The sequence below is a fragment of the Monocercomonoides exilis genome (assembly GCF_001643675.1).
Source record: "Monocercomonoides exilis strain PA203 chromosome Unknown scaffold8-1962414, whole genome shotgun sequence".
In the NCBI taxonomy this organism is placed as follows: domain Eukaryota; phylum Preaxostyla; order Oxymonadida; family Polymastigidae; genus Monocercomonoides; species Monocercomonoides exilis.
In genome coordinates, this window is record NW_027150553.1 from 1,014,679 (window position 1) to 1,034,770 (window position 20,092).

The 20,092-nt window shown below is 34.8% G+C and overlaps 6 protein-coding genes across 6 annotated transcripts; 4 read left to right on the plus strand and 2 right to left on the minus strand.

The window, feature by feature from the left end:
* Window positions 1-2,164: 2,164 nt before the first annotated feature.
* On the plus strand, window positions 2,165-3,726 carry MONOS_17137 (uncharacterized protein; the record flags this gene model as incomplete). Its single annotated transcript, XM_067870028.1, has 3 exons — window positions 2,165-2,243; window positions 2,306-2,802; window positions 2,862-3,726. The coding sequence occupies 3 exons, from the start codon at window positions 2,165-2,167 to the stop codon at window positions 3,624-3,626; spliced, it is 1,341 nt and encodes a 446-aa protein (XP_067733007.1). The 3' UTR covers window positions 3,627-3,726.
* Window positions 3,727-4,734: 1,008 nt separating this feature from the next.
* Window positions 4,735-5,091, plus strand: MONOS_10626 (uncharacterized protein; the record flags this gene model as incomplete). The annotated part of the gene is made up of 1 exon (XM_067863091.1): window positions 4,735-5,091. One exon carries the CDS (start codon window positions 4,735-4,737, stop codon window positions 5,089-5,091), a length of 357 nt encoding a protein of 118 aa, XP_067733008.1.
* A 4,931-nt stretch (window positions 5,092-10,022) lies between these two features.
* MONOS_16116 (uncharacterized protein) lies at window positions 10,023-10,409 on the plus strand (the record flags this gene model as incomplete). Its single annotated transcript, XM_067869028.1, has 1 exon — window positions 10,023-10,409. The coding sequence occupies one exon, from the start codon at window positions 10,023-10,025 to the stop codon at window positions 10,407-10,409; it is 387 nt and encodes a 128-aa protein (XP_067733009.1).
* A 447-nt stretch (window positions 10,410-10,856) lies between these two features.
* Window positions 10,857-11,466, minus strand: MONOS_16117 (uncharacterized protein; the record flags this gene model as incomplete). The annotated part of the gene is made up of 2 exons (XM_067869029.1): window positions 10,857-11,259; window positions 11,351-11,466. The coding sequence occupies 2 exons, from the start codon at window positions 11,464-11,466 to the stop codon at window positions 10,857-10,859; spliced, it is 519 nt and encodes a 172-aa protein (XP_067733010.1).
* Window positions 11,467-17,896: 6,430 nt separating this feature from the next.
* MONOS_11166 (uncharacterized protein) lies at window positions 17,897-18,395 on the minus strand (the record flags this gene model as incomplete). The annotated part of the gene is made up of 2 exons (XM_067863672.1): window positions 17,897-18,027; window positions 18,146-18,395. The coding sequence occupies 2 exons, from the start codon at window positions 18,393-18,395 to the stop codon at window positions 17,897-17,899; spliced, it is 381 nt and encodes a 126-aa protein (XP_067733011.1).
* A 557-nt stretch (window positions 18,396-18,952) lies between these two features.
* MONOS_11165 (uncharacterized protein) lies at window positions 18,953-19,760 on the plus strand (the record flags this gene model as incomplete). The annotated part of the gene is made up of 2 exons (XM_067863671.1): window positions 18,953-18,983; window positions 19,171-19,760. 2 exons carry the CDS (start codon window positions 18,953-18,955, stop codon window positions 19,758-19,760), a joined length of 621 nt encoding a protein of 206 aa, XP_067733012.1.
* Window positions 19,761-20,092: the final 332 nt, after the last annotated feature.

Below are 20,092 nucleotides of genomic sequence, written 5' to 3' on the forward strand. Positions count from 1 at the left end.
GCTCGTCCTGCAATATAAGCAGAAAAAATGTCAATCGTTAAAAACTATTATTTGAAATATATATTATATATTTGATCATAAATGAGCATTTTTTTAAATACTGTTTATCATCTTTAAATATATTAGAAAATGAGCATAAAGTGATTGCATGATTTTTGGCAGTGTTGCATTTTGTTATTCAAACATTTTTTTCAAAACAATTTTAATTTTTTAATATTAATAATTCATATTTTTATTTCTTTTGACGTTCGTTCAACAAATTTTTTGTGAATGAAAATGAAAAGCCAAGTTGTGAAAAATAGCAAACCTGTGAAATTATGTTGAGTCTTATATTTTCTGCTCTTTTGCTTTTGCACCAAAACTCTCAGAAACATGAAAATGATTAAATTCAGATATTTGTTATAACCAACTCATTTCTTTTTTATTCACATTTCAAATCGCTTCTGGGATGCATTCATTTGGATCAGCCGCATCAAGAGTTGAGTGAGTGAGTGAGTGTGAGTGTGAGTGTCTAAGGGTGTGGCAGAAGAGAATGGAAAGATGAATGCCATTCACTCTGATGGAGAACATGCACATTCTGAAGAGAGGCAGAAATGCTGCCTTTGGAATAGAAATGGCTGAATGAAAAGACAAAAGCGAAAGGGCAAAAGAGAGAAAAGAGAGAAAAGAGAGAAAAGAGAGAAAAGAGAGAAAAGGGCGAAAAAGGAGAAAAGGGATGTTTGAATGGAAAATGTGAATGTTCAGAGCAAATGGATAGGAAAAGAATGTGACACTCAACATCATTCAGAATGAGAAGTGAGAGTTGAAAAATTAATTGTGAAATTGAGAGGATTATCAAAATGTTGGAAATGAAGAGAAAGAAAAAGAGAAAGAAAAAGAAAAAGAAATAGAAATAGAAATAGAAATAGAAAAAGAAAAAGAGAAAGAAAAAGAAAATGGGTTTTGATGATGCTCTTTGGACGAGCTGGGCGGCAAAGGCGAACAAGAATCATTTGAAGAAAATGCAGACATTATGAACAGATTCGAATTACATAACAGCCAATTGCAACAACAAATGGAAGAATTATTCCGTGTTGCAACATGAGAATTTGATGGTCAATAAGTTCTCAAAAACGAAGAAGATGATCTTTTCATCAGCCAAATTAAAAAATCTTGTTAATGAAGAGATCGAAGGAGAGTGAGAAGAAACCCTATTATCTCCAAAAAATGCTGCTTGATATGGATTGTCCATGGAAATGGAGCTTAACACAAAAAATGCTGTTGGTTTGAATGGAAAAAAGACATTAAAAGGATTTTAAAATAATTTGTCTTGCATTGATTTAATAAATTCCTAAAAAGAACACACCTGTCCTCCATATAGCAAATACAGAGGATTATCCAATCACTGATGCTGTCAATCTCATATTCCATTGTTTCCCAGTGCTCCTTTCTCTATCATCCTTTTTTCTCATACAAATTTCCTTCAATCTATGTTTTCATCCATTTGTTTTCCTGAAAAATATATCTCAGTGTTTTTTTCTTTCCAAGTTTTATCCAATTGTTGTCATTACGTTTCGCTCTCATCAAAATGCTTTGAAATAGAATTTGTTTTTCATCCCCTGTTTTAATTGAACACATAAAATATGCAATTCCCACCTACTGATTGTATCTCAGCAATCAACTCTCTTCTGATGTTCTCCTCAGAAAAGCAAAGGAATGGCCATATTAATATTTTATCAGATTCTTGGGCTCTGAAAAGTTAACAAATAAAAATATCTTCTTCACGAATAATAACAATAAAAAAATGCATTCATCAAACTTTTCATATATTATTTTGGAAAATGAATTTCCTTCAATGATGCTTTTCATAAAAACCATCTCCACCAATTCCATCATCAATTCCCCCCGTCGCTGTTTCATTCCACCACACAAAATAATATTGCATATCCTGCAGAAAATATTCACTCGCAGATCTCTCATTCTCCTTATAAATTATCTTACGAAAATTATGTTTTTCGATCATTGAATCCATAACAATAAACCAAAAAAGATAAAAATTTTTTTTCTAAAATTCCTTGTTAAAAGTTTTTCACAAAAAGGATGGAGTGTGGTCCACTTAAAATGATTTGTTTGACATTTTATTTTTCATTTTTTGCAATTGTGTTGTGTTTTGTTTTTCTTGTGAATGCTCAAAATGAGAATTTTTGTTGATAACACCGTTGGAGAGAAAATTCTGGAAACAGACAACAGAAATAAGTTCACAAGTTTGCAGATGCTGTTGAATTTGAATTCTGGCCTTGTTTGATTTTATCTATGATTTTTTCAGAATTGTTTTGCGAACTGGAACATTTCTCAACAGATGAGCAAAGACAGAAAATTGAAGAAATGAATGAACTAATGGAAGAGATGGGTAAAGAAGAATTCAAGTCTGTTTTCACAAAAGAGTGGTTCAATGAAATGGACAAAATTATTGAAGAAAAGATATTATCATGGGAAAACGCAATTTTGTTGTTGAAACATGTTGGATATTACAATGCGGTGAAATGCATTTATGATCATGCATTTAGTGAATCTTTTTTGAGCGATCGATTTCAGAAAATGATCATTGAAGAAGAAGAGAAAAAAGAAGAAAAGAACGAAAGTCTTTTGGTTGATCTTTGCGAATGCTTCTCTTTGCTATATTTCTACTTTATTTCAGATGAATTGATATCAATTTGTGTGCATTGTCTTCTGAAGATCGCCTCGAAGAAAGAGGAAAATGAGGAAGTTCAAAAGAAAGTGGAAATTGCCTTGCTGGCTTTGAGTGGCATTTGTGGAGATGATGCATGAGCATTCTTTTTTCCTTTTTTATTTTATCAATTTTTTCTTATTTTTTTTTTCAGCCAATTGAACAAGAACTTTATTTGAATGAAATCAAAGAAATCATCAAATATCAACAGAAACACAGAAATCTGACTCATCTTGCGTATCAGTCTGCTTGGAGTTTTTTGTTTCCCCAATTATTTTACGATGACAGCTTGGAAGATACAATTATGAGTGAGCTGCATTTTGGAAGAGAAGCAGCAAGAGAACTGGAAGAGCTGACAAAGTGCGTGAATTGGAAGAAGAAAGAAAAGGAAATGAGCAAAGAAGAAGCGAAAGAAGAACTTGCATTGATGAGATGGCTCGAAACATTAGGCTTTATTTTTTTCAATTGTCAATTGAGGAATGAAGAAATCACTAAACTTATTGGATGCATTGTTCAAGTATTTCGAGCAGCGAAGGATAATCACAAAGAGATTAGTGACAAGTGCATTTATTCCTTGAGAAATTCAACAGAAAATAGATTTGTGAAAGTTGAAGATTTATTAAAAGGAGGAGCTGTAGATGCTGTTTTGGAGGAGTTTCATCAACAAACATTAAATAAAGATTTGGAATATGAATGCTTTCAATTCTTTACGAATGTTTCAAATCGATTGAAAGAAGAGGAGAAAGATGAAAAGGAAGAAGCGAAAAGAAAGGCAACGAAAATGGAGATATTCGAAAAGCTTGAAGAAGAAGGATTTGAAGATATCGTTATTAGCATTCATGATATATTCAATAATCGAAACAGACAAATTTTTACTCTATTAATTATGATTGTTTTGCACCTTATTTTAAAGGCTTGAGGAAATGCTTCACATTTTTTGACACAAATTTTTTATTTTTATTTTTTTTTTTGCCATTTCACAAAAGAGAAAACAAGAGAGCATTTCAAAAAAAAAAAAAGAATGTTTTTCAAAGCTTCGAAAAGAAATAAAGCAATTAAAAAAAGATAAAAAAGAAGAATTACAAAATCATATAATGAAAGGTATTATTCAAGGTTCAACCTCAACTCACCACGCAATTTCATTCAGATTATTCAAGCAATTGAATGAAGAAAATACAGAGTTGATACACAAATTAATATTCTCTTTCGCTTCTTTCGCTTCTTTTTTCGTATTCGCATTTGGTGTCTTTATTTATAAATCTTGTGTAACAATTACATGTTTTCTTATCATTTCCATTTGGAGAGTCTGTCTATAACAGATAAGCGGAGACACATTCTGATGTCAAATACCTCAAAAGGGGGAGGGGGGAGAAGGGGGGTTCTTGATTTCTTTTGTCTAATGTTGAAGAATGAATGGAAAAAAACACTCGGAGAATTCGATTCAGTTAAGATATGAAAGCAGGTTGGCAAATTATCTCACTGGGAAGAAGGAGACGCAGAAATAAAAGAAGATGATGAAGGTGAAGAGGAGGAGGAAGTTCTGTTTTGCGGGAAATTTGGTACCTCAATTGCATATGGAAGCACGAAATGTGGTATAACTGCTGAAGTTGCTGTTGTTTGAGGAGAAAGAGGAGGAAGAGGAAGAAGAATCATCAATTCTTGTTGTGTTTATTTGATGATTGGGAGATGAACTTTCCAAATTAGCATACATATTGTGGGGGCTGTGTGTTTGTGAAGTGGAATGCTTGGAAAGCACACGTTGTGGAATAGATTCAGAACGAGGAAGAGGAGGATAATAAGAATTAGAATTGGAGGAAGGAAATAAAGTGGAAGAAGATGAAGAGAAAGAAAAAGAAGGTGGAGAAGGAAAAGATGATGAAAAGTCGAATGAAAAAAATATTCTTGAATAACATTCAATTGTCAATCATTCATTGAATTCACAATCTTCTTCTTCTTCTTCACTTCAACCTCCTCGCAACCTTTCTCAAACGTCTGGCCTTGTGTTAGCGTCTTCTTTCTTCTCTGCCATGAAGCAGTGTCGTGTGTCATTGGAGAATGAAGCGATGTGGGAGCTCTTCTTGTTCTATGCAGTGGAGGAAGGCGATAAAGATGGATGGGTTGGAGGAGGAGGAGGAAGAAGAGAAGAAAGAGGAAAAGGAGAAAACGGAGAAAGAGGAGGAAGAGGAGGAAGAGGAGGAAGAGGAGGAAGAGGAGGAAGAGGAGGAAGAGGAGGAAGAGGAGGAAGAATTGTGAAAGGGAAGACGAGGAAGACGAGGAAGACGAGGAAGAAGAGGAAGAAGAAGAGGAAGAGGAAGAGGAAGAAGAAGAGGAAGAGGAAGAAGAAGAGGAAGAAGAAGAAGAAGATGATGATGATGAATAAATGAATTCAAAAAGTCATTCAAATTCACGGATGAATCTTGCTTCATCGAGCGTTTAAAAATAAATCCATGGAAACTGATAACAAGATCTTCGTATCCGTCTTATTCTATCTTATCTCTCATTTTTCTATAAATCATCATTTCTTGCTTAACCTTTTCGCATCCTTCATTGTCCTTTCCATCCCACAATTTTCCGAAAAACGAAGATAATTTCATCATCCAATTTTCCTTTTCCTCTCTTCTTCTCCTCAATTGATTGCAAAGATTCAAAAAAATGCTTCCGCTTTCCTTTTTAACAACATAGTCAATTGTTGGCTGGCGCATTTCCTCCAAAAAGAAGTCAATGACTTCTTCACTCATCAAACAATCTGCATCGCTTTTTTTTCCCCTTCAAATAGACATCCACTAAAAATAAAAAGCATCGCTCGTATATGTCTCTATATGCCCCCTGGCTGCTCTGCAAAGATCTGCAATGCGTATTGCTGATCTCGCAAATTCTTCTTTCTCAAATAATGGATAGAGAATGTAAAACTGAATTATTTCCAACCATCTCATTATTGATTTTATTTCTTTCAATTTTCCAAGCTCATTTTCTTTCTTCTTCCAATCAATAAAATCTTTCAGCTCGTCCAACTCTTTGATTGCCTCTTTCCCAAAATGAATTTCACTCATAATCACATTTTCTAGACTTCTTTATCCGTAAACCCTGCTGATCAAAAACACCCAAATAGATTGGTAGGCAAGCTGTGTAAGGTTATGGTGCTCTTGATAATGCATTATTATACTCATGACATCATTCAAGAATAGTTCTTTTCTAATACTCTTCATGAAATAATAAAACATAATCAATTTTAAAAATAAATGAAATGAATCATTTGCATACAATCCAAGGACCAAGCCCGCTCAAAGCCAATAATGCAATTTCCGCTTCTTTCAGTGATTCTTAGTTTTTTCCGCTGCTCAAAGCAACCCTCAAAAGGCAAGGAATACAAATTGGCAACAATTCTTTTGATGTTTGTTCATAAACATAACGCAAACAAATAGAGCATTCACAAAGATAGTTAAGCAGATTTTCATTCATTCCTTCTTTCTTCTTTTCTTCGTCAACAATCATATTCTTGAACCGTTGAGCCAGCAAAGATTGTTCAAAAGATATTGTTATAGACTTATTCAATGACATGTAATATCCAATCCGCTTCAACAATACAAAAGCATTTTCCATTGATAGTTTCTTTTCTTCAATCATTTCATCCATCTTATCGAACAGTTCTGTTGAGAAAATGGAATTAATATTTTTTTCATTCATGTTGTCGATCATTTCATTCATTTCTTCGATTTTCTGTTTCTGATCGAACTCATTACAATACACCATTTCAAAAAGCTGTTCTTCAAAATCTGTATGAAAATAGAATGAATCTTAATTTCTTTTCAATCAAATATGAAAATGAACAGACCAGAAAGTTTATTCTTCGTTTTCATCTCCAATATTCCACCTTTAGTGATATAACTAATGAACGAATCCATTCTGTTAATTACAAAACATGCAATGCTCGCTTCACAAAGTCTGAATTTTGCAACATAATAATTTTGAGCTTAATACTGTTATGGTAATTTTTTTATCCGGACATTTTTTTTAATCCGGACATTTTTTTCATTGGTGTTTCTCAATAAATAAAAACTAAAAACAGAAAAATCATATTGGACCAGGTTTGAATACGTATTTCATGTTTATAAAATTTTTTTTTCATTTCAATTTTTGTTATTGATGATCTTGAGAATTTTTAATTTATTTTTGATCATTTGTTTTGTCCATTTTGGACTATCTTTCTTTTTTTATTTATTTTTAACTATTTTTTCGATTGTTTTTCGCATTTCATCGTTTTTATCAAAAAATTTGAAAAACTGAAAATTCTTTGCGATACAATGTTTAATGGATATTAAAAATGATGTGCATGAAAAGAAAACAACTCACATAAAGTATTTGCCTAGTTAAAATTTAGTGAAATGTTGTTGCAGAAGTTGCATAAATCAAATTTAGATTATTTCATTTTTGCTCATTTCATTTTTGATTCAATCAAATATGACTAAAAATTAAAACAACGATGTGTTTTCATCTTATTATCAAATTGATATAAAATTATAATCTATATATCATACAAAAATTCAGATAACTTTAGTTTTTCAAATTTTTTGATAAAAACGATGAAATGCGAAAAACAATCGAAAAAATAGTTAAAAATAAATAAAAAAAGAAAGATAGTCCAAAATGGACAAAACAAATGATCAAAAATAAATTAAAAATTCTCAAGATCATCAATAACAAAAATTGAAATGAAAAAAAAATTTTATAAACATGAAATACGTATTCAAACCTGGTCCAATATGATTTTTCTGTTTTTAGTTTTTATTTATTGAGAAACACCAATGAAAAAAATGTCCGGATTAAAAAAAATGTCCGGATAAAAAAATCACCCAAACTGAAAAAAAATTTTTTTCACATCAGAAAACCAAATATTTGTTTTTTTAAATATTAATGCTAACTATGAAAAAGAAACAAAATTGCCCAATATAATGTATTATTCCTGAATAAACAAAAAAGTTATAGGGTTATTATTTAACCCCCACCTTTTTTTTTCACTCTGGTCTTTTTTTTATTGCAAAAGTTTTATGTCCCACTTTTTGAAATAATATCTTGATTTTTTGTATAAAATGAATATGGGGTAAAATTTTTTCTTTTGTGATAAAAACCAAGATTTGTTCCAAACAAAAACTGCTTTAATATCACAACGTGTATAACATTTTTAAGATAAAAAAGTATTAGCAAGTTGTCCATAATAATATTTTATTTTGCACTTTTCGAAAAAATCCAATATTTGAAGTATTATCTGGAAGAGGAATTAGAAATGAGCGGCAAAGATCAATATTTTTATTTTTTGTTATGAACAATATGAAAAGGAACTTAATGGAATTGTCTGAATAACATTTTAAGATTTTTCATCATGAATGAAATTTTGTGAATAATAATTGTTGTTCATTAAGTAAATTATGTTATTCAAACGGAAATTGAAAGACAAAGCGATAACCACGGGAGATTCAGAATTCAATATTTTTTTCAGGAAATGAAAATAAGAAAAAGAAGAAGATGAAAGTGGCTTAGAATAAAAGATGAAATAACACTGTTAAAAATAAAGGAGAAGAAGAAAAACCACCAGTTTTGCTTTTTTGTCTTTCTTCATCTCCTTTTTTTCTTTTTTCTTTTATAATATGTTTAACGAATAATTTCAGAAATTGCACTGCGGTAATCCGAAGCCAGTGGAGATTATAGCCTTCTTCAGATATGAAAGAAAAGATGACATTGCAGAAGTTGGTAGATGAATTAACGAAAAGTGTATCGAAAGAATGAAACGTGGCATGTGCGGTGGAATATGCATTGGATAAGAATTGGCAAGCAACAACATGGAAAATGGATGGGTTGGGGCAAGAGAGATGAAAAGATCGTCTTCGCTGGATTCGATGGAATTTGAGATGAAAAACAGAAGCTTCTCTGGTTGGAGTTCGTGTTCTTCTTCGTCTTTCTCGTCTGTTCGTTAATATTCTATTTCGTATTCTTCGTCATTTAGAACAGGCTTACTGCGAAAGTCTCTTGACATGGGGGCGATGATGCAGATTTCAAAGTCAGTGACATCATTTCCACTCCTTCTCTTGCATTATCATCATCGTCGTCTCCAACAGTGTTATCGTCTTCATCTTCTTCTATAGAATCCTCCTCTTCTGATCCATCGATCTTCTTCAATGTGGTTCATTTTTATCTCCTTCCAGTTCTTGCGCTTCGGTCGAAAAGGCAATTATTCGTTCAAATTAAGAGGCACCAGCTGGAAACTATCTTTTCAGAGTAGTTCAATGTGACTCTATCAAGCAAATCTTTCACGCCCACCACACATTGGTCTGCTCCATCATCAGCTTCTTTGTTGTTGTTGTTTGGCAAGAACAACTTACGGCGCAAGCTAAAGTCTCCATCATCCTTCTTTCTATTCTTCATCTGCTTCGTCTTCAATTGCTTCCTCCTGCTCGTCTTCAGCATTCAGCCATATGAAGAGGAAGAGACAAATGGGGTCTCGATCCAAGCAAACACACAAATCTTATAAGTGTTACAACACTCACGACACTCACGAAGCTCACAATGTTCGTAAGGGGCAGAAATCACATGTACATCGAAGCCATCGGAGCCACCATCGATCTCCTCATTCGCACAGAACCCATCGCAATTGCAGAAGACATTTGCCCTTGAAGCATCACACAATCCAACAGCGACACAAGGCACATTCGATTGGGACATCAGTGGGGATTGGATATTCCAGCAGGGTATCAACGTCATCGGTGGCCGGAATGGGGAAGGGGGAAGGCAGCACAGGAGAGGGATAATGCGAAATGTTTTGGAGGAGAAGAAGCTGAGAGGCTTTGTAAGGGAGATGGAAATGAGCAGCATGAGCTTTCCTGCACATGAGAGGGGAGATAAACGCACTTCTCTATTTCCTTCATATGGCCAGAAAAAGAGAAAGAATTCATCAAGAAATATGAAGAGGAAAAGAAAGAAGGAGAATGATGAAAGGACAAGCAGAGACGAGAACGATCAGAAATAGTTGCATTCATCTTATTCTTCGATTTCTTCCTCGCCATTGCCTGTTCCTCGTTTGTCCAGTTCTTTTTTTGAAACAACAATTTCGCGTTCTTCTTTCTCTTCTTCTTTTTCGTTCTGCTCTATTGGTAAGCAGTCAACGAGCAGTGTGAGCAAAAGGCGTAGGCGCAACAGATTGTTGGGGGATCTTGAGCATTCACACAAATCCTAGCAGAGAAAACACAGACACAGACACGGGCACAGACGCAGACGCAGACACAAGCATCGCAGTGGCGATTCAGATGGTGGCAGAACGGAGCACATGGACGAGGGCCTTCGGCATGGACACATCTGCAGGCGTCAAAAGCCAAAAGAAAAGAAAGAAGAGGAAAGCGATTCATCATGTCTTGGTGGTAAAAGAAAGGAGAAAAAAGGGGGAAAGGAAGGAAGAGGGAAGAAGGAAGAAGGAAAAGAGGATGAAAGCGATCGAAATGAGCAGTCAAAATTCGATTTGCAATTTGATTCAAGAAAGATGCCAACTCTTTGGTCTCAGTATCATCAGCAGCAAAAATTGTTCTTCTCTCAAAGTTCTTTTTCTCCAGCACCTTCAGCACCTCCAGCTCCTCCAGCTCTTCCTCTTCCTCTTTTGCCTCCTCCTTCTTTCAATCCATCTAAATTCCTCATCATCACCAATTCCAACAGCAGCTGAACAAAATTCTTTCTCTTTTTCTTCTTCTTCTGATAGTCCTGTTGGAATGGAGCGCTTCCCTTTCCACACACCGTCTATTCGCTCACAGACCTTCTCCTATCTTTCGCGCATGGGAGAGGGCACTTCACTGAACATGGGGATTGTTCCACTGGGAAAGACAAAGATGCGTTCTACAACATCACAGCTTCTAGTGAGGAGCGTGGAGGGAAAGGGAAAGGAAGGAGGGCAGATGGACACGGTGGGATCTGCAGATGATACAAATGGCGATAAAGAGAAAAACGAAGATGAAGAGGAAAGGCGGAGAAGGTGTGGGAAGACGGAAATGGAGGATAGAGGTTGCAATGGAGGAGAAAGGAGCAAACGAGATGAGACAGAAGAAGGTGTCTCTGGTTGTGTTCGTGAATCACAATCATCAGCATCATCGGGTTCATCTGCATCGAGTGGTGTTCAGGCAGACATGGCATCAGCAGCAAGCGTGTCATCTGCTGGCAACACCACAAACACCACCACACAAAGCGTGTAGGTTGCTTCTGCGTGCCTTCCATTTGGCTCGACAACATCCACAAAGGCAGGTGATGGTGCATTCGGCTCTCGTCCAGATGCATTGCACCATCTGGATGCACTTTCTGAGCCCACGAGTGCTGCCAACACATCCACCCATCCCCTTTCACCTTCTCCGTCTTCTTCTGCCTCTCCTGTGTCGCTCGCATCACCAGTGTCGCCTGTGTCACCAATGCAGCCAATGTCTCCCATGTCTCCAGTGTCGCCTGTGTATCCTGTGTTTCCGCGCTCTCCTCCGTTTTCTCCTTCGCCTTCATCACCGACATCATCCCTTCCATCCACTGCTGTTCTGAGCGCATCTCATTATTTCTATTCCTCTATTTTTTCCCTCATTCGTCTCCTATGTAATCTTCATCTTCTTCGTTTTCTTTTGCTGTCACTGCTTTTTCTCCATATCTTCTTCTTCGGGCTTCCCTTTTAAATCATCATCTTCTTCATGGTCTTTCTCTTCCCAGTCTTCTTCTTTCTCTTCTCTTACCTTCATGCACCTGTCCATTTTCCTCGACATCCACTCAGCCGCTGTACCGCTGAAAATCTTTAATCTCTCTTTCGTGCTCTGCTCAGATTATCAGTCCAAATTTCTGTTGATGTATCGACCAATACTCGTTTCAATGCCCATCTCATCCTTCTCACCAGTGAAGCTGCCTCCTTGTTTAGTGCTGTTGTGATGAATTACTCAGCGGACTCGCTCTCTTCTCATATCTATCCTTATGAAACTGATAATAGCAATAGAAATTGTGAAGATAATAGAAGTCCTTATGCAAGCGATAATAAAAGTGGATCAAGTGATTCTGTATATAGCGGAAAAAGCAACAACAACAGCATTGAAAGCAGTGAGAGATGAATAGGAATAGGAATGGGGAATGAACAAGACATCTTCTGTTTGCAATCTTATGGTGCTTCTTTGCAGGCTAGTGCAATTTTGTCTGAAGAACAGCAAGATTTTTGTGAGAATTTGACAATCGAGAAAAAATTCAAACATGAGAAATAATATATTTTCATTGACACTTATTTTTGATAAATAGAGCGCATAATTATTTTTTTGTTTTTATTATTTTGATTGACATTTCAGAAATATGTCATTCATGAACATGCAAATCTATTTATTTTGAACATTAAAAAAATGAGGACAAATGAATTATTCAAAGATGAATGAAGTGAAAAGATAGGAAAAAAAATTAATAAACAGTTCTTTAAATCTAACACGAACAAACTATTTTTCAATTATTATTAACTAAAATTTTCGCCAAATTCCCCCATGTTAATGTAACAGAGCAATCCGATGATGCAATCCTCGTATCCTTCTTCTTCAAACTTATCAAGTTCTTTTCTTTTCGTCTCTTTTCTTTCTTCTTTTTCGATTTCTTCTTTCTTCTTTTCTTTCAATCGATTTGAAATATTCACAAGGAATTGCAAGCAATCATATACTATATATTTATTCAATGTTTGTCTCTGCACCCCACCTCTCCACCCCTCCCCAAAACAGCATCAACAGTTCCTCCGTTCAACAAGTCTTCAATTTTTATATCTCCATTTTTTGCCATTTTTCTCAAGGAATAACTACACCAGTGACAAATTACTTTGTAATTATCCCTTGTTGTTCGACACACATGGATAATTCTTCTGAAAAGACCAACGTATTCTTCATTCCACAATCGACAACAGCTAAAATAAATCTTAAGTGTTTCAATCCATCCCCTAATTACTAGTACTTCATTCGCTTCTTTTTTGCTCATTTCCTCTTCTTTCTTCTTTCAATCCACCCACTTTGACGGTTCATCCAATTCTCGCACTGCTTCTCTCACAAAATGCTGCTCATTCACAATAACACATCCCAGCTCTCTTTCTTCGTGTAACCTCTTGATCAAAAGTTCCCAAGCAGACTGGTACTCAAGTCGTGTCAGATTCTGATGCGCCTGATGATATTGAATAATCTCTTTGATTTCATTCAGATACGGTTTTGGTTCCATGAGAACAAATGAATAAGGATGACGGACCTTTAAATTTATTAACGAAGAACTTTGATTGATGATATGCGACAGCCTGAGCATGTATGAGATGCTTGGGTGCACCGTAAAGTTGCACTCATGCAAGTTATGACACTGCTGAAGAGCAAGGTCTTTTCTAATTGACGAAGGGATAAGCGGATATTTCCATCAATTTCCTGCAAAAAGGAAGATTATTTTGAAAACTGTACGTTTCTTCAATTTGGTAAAATATTACAAAGCATACAACGCAATAAAGGCTGCGACATTTTGAATGAAAATATAATCTTGCTATATTCAAAATTAGCAAGCTCATGTGCAATAAAGAAATGGCCCAAAAGAAAAAGCAGGAGAAGAAAAAGGTTAAAAAGTGAAATCAATGTTTAAAAAAACTTATAAAGGTATTTAAACCATTATCCAAATAATCAGATGCAGACTAAAAAAAATGATTATTCTCTTCGTCCTCGTTCCACAAAAAGCCGTCATTCTTCAAAAATCTACGTCTTATTGACATATCTTGCGGAAGACGACCCCAAAGGGTGTTTATTAAATTTCCTATACCACTCCAAAAAAGGAAAACCCTTTCGCGATGATATTTATGCTCTCTTTAACAGTTTGTTTATAATTTGATTTTAACTTTATTCATTGTGATCCATTGGTTTATTTTATCTTTCAATTTTTTATGATTTCTTCGTATATAAAGAAAAAACTACGAACATATTAAACAAATTATTGCAGCTGTACAATTCGTCAAAATCAAATGCCAAAGTCTGCATTTTGCACTCAGTTTCTTCTGATTTTTCCTTCCAGGAGCTGCAAAACTCCGGATGGAATATTACGAAAGCAGAGTATTATTACTCAAGAAGAAAACCTTGTAATCCAAACGAAGAAAAACAGTTTGAAACATCAGGAAAAATCTTACAAAACGGTTTGATTTTCTAATATGAAATGTGTTAAATTTTCTAATTTTCTTTTTCTTTATTTCTTTCTTAAAAAGCAAATGATTTCACGTTGGCAGAAAGTTGGCTTTTAGCCCATAGTTCTTGTAGTTGTCAAAACGATAGAATTTCAATAAAAAGTGTGATCCTTTCTTCTTCAATAAAATTTCTTATTGATAAATATTTATTCCGTATTTTATATTGCAGAAAAAAATAAAGAAGATAAAAACACTCAAGAAAATTATAAAGATGATATAAATAATAAAGAAAAAATAAAAGGATATCAAAAATTTAACAAAGAAAAAATATTCTCCTTCTCAGAAAAAAGAATTATAGAGAAAACAAAAAAAGAATTATATTCTGAAATGAAAAAAGAAGTTGAAATTAAAATGTCTTATTCTTCTTTCTGTAAAAAGACAAAAAACTTCAAAAAAGCAAAAAAACGTACTGATCTTTGTGAGTTGTGTGTGAGAGGAGATTTTTTAACAAACAAAGAAAAAGAATTTAAGAAAAACAAGAAAGAGTTGAAAGAGGAAGAAAAAGAAGAAATTAGATTGATAAATGAGCATAAGAAAATGGCACAAAGCCAGAGAGACTTTTTTAATTTTAAAAGAAATAATTTGAAAATGAATGAATGTGTTATATTAATGGATTTTAAAGAAAATTGGTCTCTCCCAATTTCTTTTAATGAAACTGGAAGAAGTTTTTTTGAAAAGAAACAGATTTCTCATTTATGTTTTGTTGTGTATTGTCTTGATAATTATGGAAAAATGAAAAAATGTTGTTTTTTTTTTTTTCTGAGATTTTATCTCATGATTACCGTTTTGTTTTGGAATGTTTAAATAAATTGTTACGTTTTGATATATTTTTGAAAGTTAATAATTTTTGTTTTTTTTTTGTGATAACGGTCCACATTTCCGTAATTCGCATATTTTATATTCATTGTTTTCTCCAAATTCAATTTTGTTTAAAAACAAACACTGTTCATTGTCGTTTTTTGCCGAACATCACGGTAAAAACGACTGTGACAGTGAGTTTGGATTGTTAACAAACATTTTAAATCATTATTTAAGAAACTAAGAAATTAACACTATTTATGATTTAATAGATTTTTATTGTTGTTATTTTCATACTTATTTATTTAATATCGATTCTGACGGTTCAACTATTTTTTTGTCTGAAACAAATATTTCTTCTTTTGAATCAGCTTCTTCTTCATCAGCATCGGCTTCTTCTTCTTCTTCGCAATTAATAAAATCAATTGAAACAAAATGCAAAACGTAACATTTCTTTTTAAAGTATTTAACTAATTTTAATATTTATTTATTTATTTATTTATTTATTTATTTATTTATTTATTTATTTATTTATTTATTTATTTATTTATTTATTTATTTATTTATTTATTTATTTATTTATTTATTAAAATTTTCAGAAATACAGAAATGGAAAATACTATTTGGGGAGAGCTAACTCTCAATGGAAAAAAAAATTATTTGCATTTCTCAAATAATGATGGAAAACTTTGTTCGGCTGCTCTTAGCACCTTTGATGAAAAAGAGATGGATGAAATGATGTGTAAAGAAAAAATGGTGGAAGATAAAAGAATTAGAAAGATATTTAAAAGAAAAGAAAATGATTTGAATGAAATTTATTGTGTGAAAAAAGGAAAATTCGGAAAAAACGTGAAAAAAGTGATAGAAAACCGATTAAAATTAATTGAAAAGAAAAACAATGATAAGTTGAATAATTTTAATGAAATTTTTTTTTCTAATTCTATGTTTTTTAACAGACTCGACTGCGTGAAGAACAGCTCAGGTATGTCTCAGGTATGTTCTTTTTCAGAATCATCAATTAATTCAAATTCTTTTTCATATAATAATAATTCAGATTTTAATTCTTTTGATTCTTTATTATTTAGTCAACCTCTTGAAGACTGTTTCGCTGATTCTGTTTCCGATAAAAGGTATGAAGGTATGTGTTGTTCTGATTCAATTGAAATGGATGTGAGTGATGATGATGTGATTATTACTGAATATTAAATCTTTTTATTATAAAATTGGATTATCAAATTTTTCAAATAAACTTCAATTGAATCAAACAGATTTTCAATAATATTTCATATTCGAAAAAAAATTGTAACTCACTTTTGCTTTCTCAATGATTCCTTAATTTTTTTCTAAAAATCAAGGTTGAGAGCTAGACTAATTCTATCCTGTTATTTTCAATAATTATAAAAAGAAAATAACTTGCAGAGTTTGGGCTCAGAATTAGTTTCCCAGGAAAGTGAGTTATTATTTTTTTTTTGATAAAAATCTTTAAAAATGAATATAATTGGATTCGAAACAAATATTCATATTGTTTGATATTGAATAAATAAACATTCTGAAATAAACAATAAAGAATATTGAAATATTATTTTTTAATAATGGGTGGAACATAAGTCCTAAAGGAAAAAATTTTTTCCACATATATATGTCTGAATTTTTTTGAAAAGTGACATCAGATCAAAAATTTGACCCATGGTTGTTAAATTATTTTCATTCCGTTTCCATAATTCTCATGAAAAAATGTTTGTTCCAGAATATTTTCAGCAAGTTCATTGCAAACTTCTTTGCGAAAAAAAGTTTTTGAATCAAAAAATTATATATCAGATTTTTTGATCAGAATTAAAATATTTGTTTTTCAATGAAAAGGTGTTTCGTTTGATTGAACCACTTTGCAATTGCTAATAAATACAATAAACAAGGTATGCATCGATTATTTTTCCTGATAAACTTAATTTTCAATGTTAATTCGACTTTTCATTTGAATAGAATTTTTCTTTTGCTTTATGAGCCTGAACTCAACATGATTGTGAAGTTAGAACACACATTTTCGATGCATCTGTAAATCGGATAAATTTAGTGGTTTTAATTTAATTTAACAAAAATATTTCATTTTTTATTTTTAATTCAATCTTGATTGTTTTTAATAGAAAAGTTCGCAGTTGACAGTCAACATCTGTTTTTTAAATGGCATATAAGACAAAAAGCTAAATACTTGTTCATTAACAGGATGTGGAAGCATAGCATCGTCTGATGTAGGTTCAATGATGCTGTGTGCCGGTGATGGAAACGAAGTGAAAGTGAATGGTGGATTTTTTGATGAGTGCTTTTGCTCCACATTGAATGGTCTTGGAGGAGGAATCCTTCTTCGACTATTAAATGAAAATCCAAGTTTCCTGATCTCCTCTTCGTTTGGCACAAACACAGCCAAATGGGGAAAAGATATTTTTGTCATTTCACCCAATCTGGAAGAAACAGCAAAATCAGAAAACATCGCATGTGTGACAGATTCTTTGGATTCTGTTGACAGAGTGTGAGGATGCGACAATGAAAACACAAGTGTAGCCATTCCTCTTTGTATCTATCTCCTTCCCTCTCCAGAAGAAATATATGCTAGAAGCACCGAGGCATCTGATTACTCACATTGTGGAATTGCCCAATTTCCTTGTTTAACAATAAAGTACTCACTAGCACAGCTCGCAGGAGAAAAGAAAGCAGTTGTGAATGGAATGATTTTTATGGGAGACGATTTGGCCTTTGCCGGACAGAAGCATGGAATCCGAGGAAATGATGAACAGTGTGGTTGGGCAGTCTCTGATTCAAGTGAAACATCCAATTCAGCTTTGATAAAAGCAAGTGTTGAAACTGAATTATCAAAACTCATCTTCTCTCTTCCGTCATCCCTTTTTCTTCGCTCCATTTTCATTCTCTCTTCATCATCATCTCTTCTTCTTCTATTCCAAACACAAAAATATGCACATTGATCAGATGGCGAAACTCCAACACACTTGCCTCCATTTCACCATAATTGTCTCATGCATTTACGCCACAGCACCATCCTCCATACATCCAACAGGACCCAAACCACAATCTCAGATACGCTCTTCTCCTTTAACAACCATAAAATCATCATCAAGCCCTTATCTTCTCTTTATAGATTCTTCCACTCCAGAAACTCAAGCAGCATTTCCTTCTCCGCATCCTGCGACATATTCATCCTGTCTCTCCAATCTGTCTCCAGCACCCTCCATTCTGCTTTCACCCCAACATGAGCCCTCACTCTCTGCTGCAACACACATTCGACGACCTAATTATCAAATGAACTTGATATAGCACAAGCACTTTTCTCAGCAAAAAGCGTAACGTACAAAATTACGAAAGAGTGCCATTATGCCTCAGTGCAATGCTTTATGTCCTTTTCGCACTGCCATTTTGCAGCGCGATCGATCCTGTCGCTTGCATCAGTACCTCTGCCGACATCTCCAAAGCTGTGGTGTTCATCATCACTACATCACACGCAAACATCCGCACCGCATGCATCTTCTCCCACTCCACAAACTTCCTCGCCTTCCATTCTTCCTCATTCACATCCCACTCTTTGCTCGCATTATGCACAAACTCCTTCACAACTACCCACTTTATTTGCAAGCATTTGCCTGGCCTATTCAACCTCATTCTGTTTTTCATCGTTTGCATTAATCCTTCTCTCTCTCCTTCCTTTTCTTTTTCTCCTCTTCCTCTTCCTCTCCTTCCTATCCTTCTTCTTCTTCTTCTTCTTCGGTTCGACTTCCCTCTGTTCCATCAGCGCCTGCTACACACTTATCTCATTCAAAGATATCTCCTCAACGGATCGCTGCCATCCCTCCTTCTTTTCCTCAGCATTCGCCCAGCATGCAAGTTCAAGGATTCCAATAAAGCATTTCGATTTCTTCTTTATCGCCGCCATCACAGTCATCAACATCTTCTTCTTCTTCTTCTTCCTCTTCTTTTCCTTCACTTTTTCTTTTTCATCATCATCATCTTCTTCTTCTATATCTTCTATTCCTTCATAATAGTATCCGCCTTTTCCTCTGTCTCAGCCGCTGCCCTCATCTTCCCTGTACCCGCCATCACTCAAACAACCACGTCAATAGCACACACGCGCTCATCAACAGCTCACCGCTCTGAGATAAGCACCTCAAACACTCCATTTTCTACCACTTTTGAGTTAGCCACGCTTCGCACTTTCTTTGATGGCACATCGTCTTCTGTTTCTGCATCACTGTTGGCTCCGACGATTGTGCTTGGGGTATCTTCAACTGCATCCATTGCATCATCTTCTTCTTCGTCGTCGTCATCGTCTTCTTCCCTTCCACCTTTTTCTTCCTCTGCTTCTTCTTCCTTGGCCTCTCTGACTTCTCCAACATCTCACGCTTCCTTCTCTTTCTCTGCCCTTCTTTCCTTCTCTTAGTCACATCGCAGCAGTCACTCACGCAGGCAAGCACTCCATTGCATCCGTCTCATTTGGCTCATCCAGGAAGCCTCCAACAATCTACTGCTGTTGCAGGCCCAACTTCCTCATCAGACTTGCCAGCTCCAGTCACTTCGTCTGCTATCATCTCCACCACTTCCTCCTCATCTCTATCATCTGCTCTTTCTGCGCCTCTTTCCTCTTCCGCAACTTATGCGCCGCAGATTCTCCTTGGCACAAACTCTCCATCTTCACACACCTCGTCGCAGAAGCGCTTCTTCTATTCGCCTCCTCGTCTGTCCATATCCACCACTCCTCTTTACGATGTGCCACCTCCGATGCCTTCGTCCCATTCGTTGCACAAGTGCTCTTCTTCTTCGCATCAGGAGATGAGGCGGTCGATGGAGCTGCACAAACACTGTAAGGCCAATGATACAAGCACATCGATGAGCAACTCGTCAGAACACACGCATTTGACAAACTGTTCAAAGCAGGTGCTTCCAGAGATGCATGCGCTGAGGCTGATGAAAAGAGAGAAGAAGAGGAATGTGACAGATGAGATATTTATGATGATGAGGAGGATGTGTTGAAGGAACAGACACTCAAAAAAAAAAAAATAGAAATTGACGACGACGAAGAAGAAGAAGAAGAGGAACAGGAACAGGAAGAAGAAGAAGAAGAAGAGGAAGAAGAAGAAGAAGAAGAAGAAGAAGAAACAAAATTGTGATGCAGATCCTCTGCTGCTATCTTCAATGCCATGGAAGCGTCTATAGGAACAACCGCTGAGAAAGCGTGGTCTGTTAGAAATGGCATATGAAGCATCATAGCAGCGTAAACCCATCGTCTGTTCAGCCTTTGACTGTCTTCTCTGAATATACTCCTCTTCTACAACGAGCCTCTTGTCTGATGTGTTGAATGAACC